Genomic DNA, 9028 nt, shown 5'->3' on the forward strand with positions numbered 1-9028 from the left:
CCCCTAGGCCAAAGACATCTACAAGAGGTAATCAAAGTCAGTTGCCAGCCGAACTGAATCAAATCAAGGTGACAAGATTGGAGGTGTAAGTTAATGTTGTCTTGCATGTCCATAAAACAAACCACAAACCAATTTTTATATATTTTTTTTCTCCTGAATTATTGAGGATGTGTGCCATGCCTCAAGCCAAGCTCTCAGACGCCCTACAATTTAGAATTATTCACTTGCATGACACTGGACAAAATGCTAAATGAAATGGGCAAAAACTAGTACTAGTAAGAGTACTGTATTGATAGACTTAGAGAAATCGCAGGCTCGTGCCAGGATCACTGTTGAAGAATCTATGCTAAGTAAAACATTAAGAAAGAATGGGAGTACAACAATGAGGAAGCTCTACTGTCCAAAAACAAACAAACAAACAAACAAACAAAAAACATTGGTTTCAGGTTTGCAAAACAGTTCCTGAAGGCTTCACAACGCTATTGGCAAACTATTAGTTAGGAAGGGACACAAATGACTAGGTCTGGAGAAATATAAAGCACAGAATACATTGGAAAACAACTGTAAAGTATAGCGGAGGTGTGATCATGACTTGGGGCTACAAGATGTTTTGTCTTTTTTTTTTTTTTGTCAAAAATGTTATGAAGTGTGAGCCCCGACACATTTCACCACAGAGCTTTAGGAGAGTTCAAGCGTACTAGAATGCAGCTTGGCTTGGGTATTTAGGCCTCCGTCTTGCCACATTATGCTATAGTTCAGACATTCAATATAAAAAAATAAATAAATAAATAAAAAAAAAAAGGATTTTCTAAAAAGTCTGTTCTCAAGTCGGGCATATTTTGAAGGTTTTGGTCTTCTCTCAAACTGCCTCAACTAAGGATTTTCTGTCTTGGACACCACTGATTTGCTATTCTTCAATTTAGGACTTTAGGTGATATGCCCCCCTCAGCACCCTCAAAAAAGGCATCACATTTGTTTTTATATTATGATTGTTTTCACAATTTGTTTTAAAATCCTTTGTATATTGTTTTAAAGTTGCAGGGCCATGCAGAGACCGATGGAGGGGCAGGTGCTCATAGTTCAAAAGGGGCACATGAACAAAAATTTAATACACCTTACACCAACATGACTTCCAGTTTAACCAGCGTTACAGTATTATTGGCTGTGACTCTGACAGACTTTAATTGGGAGGGGGGAACAGTGAATACAAATCAATACTGTCATCAACACTTTCTGACTGTGAATCAGTCAGTCTTTGCCTTTCTTCAACCTCTATATCAAAACTTCCTTTCTCAACTTAATTAGATGTTCACTGAGCCACCATCAGCAGTTTTTTTTCTTTTTCAAAACTATTATTTGTTTATTAGAGAACTTAAAGATGTGTACCTTTCTAGATAATGTTGTTCGGAGAACGGACAAATATGGTTGCCTATTGAGAGACACACGGGTCAAAATAGCCTTGGGGTCGGTGGTAATTCATTATTAAAGTAGAAAACTAAATAAGAGAAAATGACATCTTATTTTTAAAAAATCCCCACAATACACCTGGTGTAAGAATTTTCACTACAGTATTTGCTCGAACACTGTTTAATAAGGTAACACCGTTTGTTTTCAACTACCAGATGTCCTCAGACTCCTCACCACACACCCAGGTCTCGAAGCAACAGCGTGGATGGGGGGGTATGCGCCTTAGCAGCACACAGACGGCTTAATTTAAAAAATTTTTTTTTTATTAAGGTCTTTTTGGTGTTCAAGTACTCGGTGACGTGCCTGCACAGTCGGCCAGCACACAAATACGCACACACACACAAAAAAAAAGCCTAGTTAAAAGGGGCACTTTGGGCATGTAGGGGGCAGGTGCTCAAGCACCCCCATCCCCTGCACGGGCCTGTTAAGTTGTATATTTAAAATAATTTATAAGGAAAACTTAAACTAGAGGTTAAACATTTTATTCACATTCAAAGCAAACATTAACATGAAATTAGCCTGCTTCTTGCAAACAACACATCTCACAGTCAATATTTGATACAGCATATAGCAAAGAATTACGTCAAGTCAAAAAAATTAAAGGAATATAGAAAACTTTAATACATTCTACAATGAAAGGAATGTATAAAATAACGTTGGCTCCAAAAATAGGCCTAAACATTTTTTCGATCAATGATCTTAATCACCCAGCTCTGCTTCAACTTATTATAGATTGTGGAATTATATTATTTCTGATAAGACTATTTGCCTTGCACACAACAAAATCTGTTTCCATGTGTTATGTGAATGAGGATGATGTTATGGGAAAATTCTTTAGTTTCTGTACTTCCTCTTGTTCACACACCCATTTTTTTGCCTGTACTTTCTCAACTAAAGGTTGGATATTTTCTCAAGATATCATTATTTAGATCTATCATCTCTCACCATGTGAGAGGCTCAGATATGAATAAACACATTGCTCCTTACTACTGTAAACAACATTTCATGACTTGACTAACTTGTTCTTTGCTTAAGGAAGGTCTAATTTTTGATTGCGACATACACTGCAACATTTCCCGGAAGAATAAATGCTTTGTTGCAGTCTTTCCTTTTTCTTCTAAAGAAACGTTTTACTTCCAACAAAATAAAGCAATCAAATTTTGATTGAAGCCGAGTGCTGCTTTCATAATTAGAAGCAAACATCTTGAAAAACCCTCATACATAAATCACTTAGGATTTAAACTTTGTAAGTATGGAAAATAAAAATAATTTGCACTTGTAAACCACAAGAGCAGTAATAGTTATATCCTGTATATTCCTACCTGCATTTAGTTGTCTGTCCATACTCAATATGACTTTTCCAAAAGTAATCAAAATGTGAAAAATAAAAATCTGGAATCCACATGAAAGTTAGTTCTGATTTTACCTGTGGACTAAGTAATGATCTTAACAGTTAACTCATTGGCTACCATTGACAGCAACAGACTTCCAATTCATTTCCAGTTCAAATGGATTGCACTCCTACTAGTGACAAATATAATCTAAATTCACAGCAGAAAGTTAAAAAGAGCCGCACGACTGGACGTCTGTCATCGTCAATGGCACTGAAATAGTTAATACTTTTCATCCAAGTAAATCAAATACTCATCCTGAAAATATGTGATTAACTTTAACGTTTATTTAAAAAAAAAAAAAATGTCACTGAATTCTGACACGTTTTTATTTAAAAAATAAGGGCAAACAAAGATAGTTTCAAATAATACCTGGACTTGCATGTTTGGTCATTATAAAATGTGTTTAGCCATCGCCCCCTACTGGAGATGCATACATTGAGCCACATTTGTCTAAAACATGGAGATCAAATTTGAGTATGTTCTTTCAGTGGATTGAGCAAATCCATAAATCCATTTTTTCCAATAGTATTTTTTTTTCTGTACCCAGCCCCAAGAGGTGGAACACACACAGGACTGTTGGGTAGGTTGCCAGCCAATTCCAGAGAGCTATATGGCAAGTGAAATTTAAAGTGTTAAACTGGCAAAGAAAAAAAAAATCACAGGTACTTTGTTTTGGTCAATTGGACCAAACTAAACCCTGACACCTCACCATGCCTAAATTGTAGATAGATTTAGAGCAGTGTAGATCAAATTAGTTGTAGTGCAGATTACGCCTATCAGGTTGCAGAGGTTGGATAACCCGTGGTAGCGGCCGAAAGTTTTCTTGTAGGCTCTATACTTGGGGTCTTGCTCTTTGAGTTTGGAATAGCCTTGCTTTTCAGCGCTTAGTCCAACTTGATTACCAAGACCATGCTCCTTTTCCACCTCCCTCATCAGGAACATAATCTCAGTGGCTGCTGGACCAAACCACTGAGCATTCAGACCAGCCATCATCAAGGCCACAAAATACAGAATCATCTGAAAAAGAGCAGGATCCAAGACATAATGAATATTTGCAAGCATATTAACAAATTGTATAACAATCACTTGCACATTTAATGAAATCTAATGCAAGATATTTTTCCCCAACGTCTTTAAAGTGCCTGTGACACAAAAAAGCATGTTTATTTCATAATACACGCGGTATTTTATGCCCCTGAATGATATGGGCCGCTTGGATGTGTGTGGAAGCGATCGCTATTTTTATTTAGTTTTTTTAATCCCGAGCCATGAAAATGAGTGACTTCCGGCTTCGGTCTTGCATTGAGGAGGAGGGCGCTGTGACGTGTACGGTAGAAGACGTCCTCTTCACGCTATAGTGTACTGTTGTGTATGAGGACGAAGGATTCAGCTGATTTTGCGGATTAATACATTTATTTTTCGCATCACGCCAGCCAAACGGCTGCAGAAAAATCATTTTGTATGAGGGAGAGGCGTATGCGCCTTTTTGGAGTTTCAAAAGGTTCCCATTCACCGTGGATATTTACTGTGGGACCATTGGACTTATGAGGAAGTGAGTAAACATCTTGTTTTGTATTATGTCAAATACGAATACAGCGATTACAAAGTAAACACTACAAACTTCCTTTAAATGAAGGACTACTTACGTTTGATCATTGATAGGCATGTAAAAAGCTCTCCTAATGCTCATTAGCAGCAGCACGTTAGCTGCACAACAACTCCAGCCACCCTCCTCCGGGGAACAAACTGTAAATTGCTCTCCGCCAGGCGGTTTGCCGATCCGCGAAGACAATCGACAACCGGGTCATCATGTCAAATAATCCAGGATAGTTATGTGTGATTTTCCGCTTCGAAGACTTTGAAACATCACTCGGTTTGGGTTAGCATGTCGGCTAGCTGTCACGCCTTCTGGTTTGTTTACATTATCCGAAGCCAGGGAAGGGAAATGACATATGTCCGATTTAGGTGTCATAAAATATCGTTCGGGAGGTGCGACAGTAAAGGTGAAGTCGACAGTTTTGACCATTATGGAGTAATTTTGCCATGTCGTCCAGAATAAATGCATTTTTATTATTTCATATTCCATTCAGCACAAGACTGTTATTTGTCATGACCATGCCACTTATTTAGCAATTGGGGAAAATACTTGGATAAAAAGAACATCCTGTAAAAATATTGAAGTAAAGAGACAGAAACAATGACATTTTGCCACTCTCTTCGTCGCGTTTTCCTCGTTGTGAATAGTTCCACCTCGACGGGCTGACTGGTCCTTCTCAAGCCATTTATATAGCTATTGGGGAAAAATACTTGGATAAAAAGAATATCCTGTAAAAATATTGGAGTAGAGAGACTGAAACAATGACATTTTGCGGCTCTCTTCGTCGCGTTTTCCTCGTTCTGAATAATTCCCCCTCAATGGGCTGAATAGTAAAACCGATGAGCCCAGTCTACGGCCGACGTCATCCACCTGTTGGGGACGCTAAAGCCCTATAATGGTAGGCGTGGCTAACCGGCAGATTAAAAGACTAATTTCTCGTCATCTGTGCTTTGCTAAATTGTTGTATATAGTCGAATCGTCTCAAAATATGATTCTAATTCACATAATAATGCCATTTAAGACTTTTTTTCTCGTGTCATATGCTCTTTAAAGTCATGGGCGATAAATAGATGTTAGGAATTAATTTGTATTTCTTTTTTGCGGATGATTAAAAAAATTTTTTTTTTTGCCAAAAAGATAGATCAACAGATTATTTCACGGGAAAGAGTTTGTTTCTTTGTGAAGGTATTACGTTGCATTTGGGGGCTGACAGCACAAATAGGGGGAGAGAAAATGACATTTAAGACAGATGTTTTGCTTTTTTTTTTTTTTTTTTTTGTCCATAATATAATTTTTTTAAACCCATTTCAGGGCATGTGGCTATTTTTGGTACAAGGAAAATGGACCATATTAGACCGATCATGAAATCACTACACTGGTTTCCGGCAAGTCAAGGGATAGAATATAAAATCTTACTGATGCTCTACAAAACACTTAAAAAATACATGCTGGATTTGGTTTATCCCTACAAAGCATTCGGACACCCTAGGTCATCTGAAACTGGTTTGTTGTGATTTACAAGAACCACACAGGATGAGACGGCATTCGGTTATCATGCGCCACAACTGTAGAACAAATTACCTGAAGATCTGAGGTGTGTACAATTGGTTAGCAACTTTAACCCTTTCACACCTAAGCCTATTTTGGCCGAATTTGCATGCATTTGATGTTGCCTTTATATTTCAAAGAAAAAAATGTTTACAATGGCCAAGTTGGGTCCCTTTTTTCAGGACACCTTGAACTTCATGTCCAAACTGTTGTTTTCTTCACTGACCAATTATAATCCACATTTTGGACTGAAAAAGACAAAAAAAATCCCAAAATATTTTTAATGTTGATGTCCCATTGACAACCAAACATGCTCGACCAAACGTTTTGAAGCTTGATAATATTTATCCTACTTGTTAGGATAAACATTCAATAGAAAAAAATAAGATTGAATAGTTTTATGTTTGACATTTCAACACAAACAGCAAGTATGGTCTTAGGCGTTTTTGGCCTTTACACATACTATGGTCAAAACGGGTTATATACAGTGCAAAATAGTGAGAAAAAAATAATATACATATCATCTAACACAAAAAGGGTTTGGAGGATATCTCTTTGTGAAGTTAGGTATTATACCCATCACCTTATCTAAAGTATATACGTACATGCAACCAAGCTTCTCGAACACTCATCTTTATAAAAATTGAAAAGATTATAGTGAAGAATAAATATATATAACATTGAAAAAAAGTATTTTCAAAAATATTAACAAGTAGTTCAGTTCAATTCAAATTTTTCTGGCATACGACCCAATAAAGTTTAAAAAAAAATTTTTTTTTTTTTTTTTGCGAACTCACTAAAGCTTCTGCATGAACAGGTCACGGAGATGCGTCACACACAACGTCACACAGCCTACTCTTTCGCCGTTTGCGCGCTGCTGTCAGCCTGCCACTTCTACTCGCCGAGACGCCGACTCATCCCAGGAAAACAACGACAAATGCGGCTCATCTTCTTCCTTGAGTTAATGAAATAATGCATTAGCTTGCGCTAAATTTAGTTTTAGATTCATTCTGCACGTTTCAAAGTCGCTCGCTCAAACTGGCCGTTGCTTGCTTTAGCATGCCTCCTTTTCCTTAGTTGGCGCCTCGCTCGGCAATTTATTAAAAATGTCCACATTCGGTTCGTCCTTCTTGACATCACAACGACTCTTGAGATATGTAGTCTTTTGCGCTGCTTTCGGTTTTGAAAAAGGACAAGAAATGATGGAAATATGGAGATAGATACATGGTCCATGCAGCGTTTTAATGCATATTTATGAGTGCAATAAAAATATAAAATTCAAATGACATTATCTCCCGTTTTTCTTGGTCGATTGACTTCAAATAAAAACTGGTGTGAGCACCAACCTCCGCACTTTCAAATGAGACCAACCAGCGGCATGTGGGTGACGTAATTACAGCGTGGCGAAGCTTCAAAGACGATATGCGTAAACGCGTCGCTGCCGACACGTTCGGTGTTAAAGAGTTAAATCAGGGCTAAAAACATGATTGTTTACGATAACATATCCTTAACTGCCCTTACTCTTTAAATCTGTCTTGCGTAACTTGTGCTGTTTACTATTTTAATTGTTTTTGTTTTTAACTGTGTCTTGCTGATTTTTATAATTTTCATATATCCTTATGTTAATCGATATTTACAGTACCAATTCCTTTTGTTTTAATTGTTACTTGCTGAATTTTTTTGGGGGGAGGGGTTGAATTTCATAGTATTTGATACATTGCCTGCCACTGATAGACGTCCAATTCATTTAAATTGGTAGAATGATCATGTTTCAGTGCCAGAGATGGCATAATACTTTTTAAAATTATTTATCTCATGAGTGTTGAGTGTATTCTACATTATATTTGCAAGGCAAATCTGGCCCTAAACCACGTGGTAAGTTCCATTGCTTATAAAAGCTCTGTGTGAATATGTGATGCGTCATACCTGCACTGTTTCATGTGTGTCCAGTAGCTCTCTTGGATGATACACAGCATAAATAGCCAGACTGACAAAATGGCTTCCCAGCAAGCAGTAGAAATAAACTGGGAAGAGTTTACTCTGCACCAGGCCGAAAGTGTGTCGAGTCACCTGCCACACCAAAGCAAAACCTGCAAACACAAGAAGTCAGTTCAGGAAGAGGTGAAAGAACTGAAATTGTTTAGTTCTTTGACTCGTCTCCTCCTCTTACCTGCAATGAAGGAGACCCAGATCTGCATGCCCCAAGAGAAGGAGAGCACAAGGAGGTGTAGCGCTTTGACCAAATTTGAGGGATCCCCCTCGGTTGCCATTGTGACACTAAAACCTATGGTCTACATATAACATAATTTCATCCACATTAGATAAAAATGACAGTTAACAGCAAGCATGTCAAATTACTAATAATATTCAATATATTAAAAATACTAAATACAGAATGTGTAATATACATATGTATGCATGCATGCATGTACAGTATATCCGTACATACACACACAATAATCTACAGTTCTCTACAAGAATTTAACCATACTTAATCAAGTTGGAGTAGGGAATGAAGTAATTAGTTTCAACTAAGTACAGTGTATATTTTCTAAAAGCCGAGATGTTCTAAGCTGATAACATCAAAAAGTGTATCTTGCAGCCTGCAGCTTGTACTTGCAATAGATAAGGCTCAGTTAGGCTGTTAGTAAATTCACTAAATGAACATGTTGCTGACCAAAGAAATACATTTATTGCACGACAAGATATAAGTCTGGTAGATGAGCAGTAAATCTGCACTGTGATATGCTTTCATTGTTTTGTACGTAGGCATCATTTCGTTTAAGATAAAGTTTACACATGTTGAACAAAACCAGCAACAGGACATCGTTTTATTGAGTTTCAGAAGCACCGTGTAAACTATGGCGATGCATATTCAAATATTCAATGCATTAAAATGTCAGGACATACCCTTTTCCGACGTGATCTGGAAATAAATACTGTATTTCTTAATAATAACAGTCCAAAGTACAGCCGATTAGGAAACCCACGACTGCTTTAACTTCCTGTGTACTCTACAAGC

At 37.4% G+C, this 9028-nt stretch overlaps 1 protein-coding gene across 1 annotated transcript; it reads right to left on the reverse strand.

The window, feature by feature from the left end:
* Positions 1 to 1842: 1842 nt before the first annotated feature.
* tmem205 (transmembrane protein 205) lies at positions 1843 to 9027 on the reverse strand. The gene is made up of 4 exons (XM_057860602.1): positions 8917 to 9027; positions 8177 to 8297; positions 7933 to 8096; positions 1843 to 3878 (listed from the first exon to the last, which is right to left on the reverse strand). Exons 2-4 carry the CDS (start codon positions 8274 to 8276, stop codon positions 3576 to 3578), a joined length of 567 nt encoding a protein of 188 aa, XP_057716585.1. The 5' UTR covers positions 8277 to 8297; positions 8917 to 9027; the 3' UTR covers positions 1843 to 3575.
* Position 9028: the final 1 nt, after the last annotated feature.

The sequence above is a fragment of the Corythoichthys intestinalis genome, chromosome 16 (assembly GCF_030265065.1).
Source record: "Corythoichthys intestinalis isolate RoL2023-P3 chromosome 16, ASM3026506v1, whole genome shotgun sequence".
In the NCBI taxonomy this organism is placed as follows: domain Eukaryota; kingdom Metazoa; phylum Chordata; class Actinopteri; order Syngnathiformes; family Syngnathidae; genus Corythoichthys; species Corythoichthys intestinalis.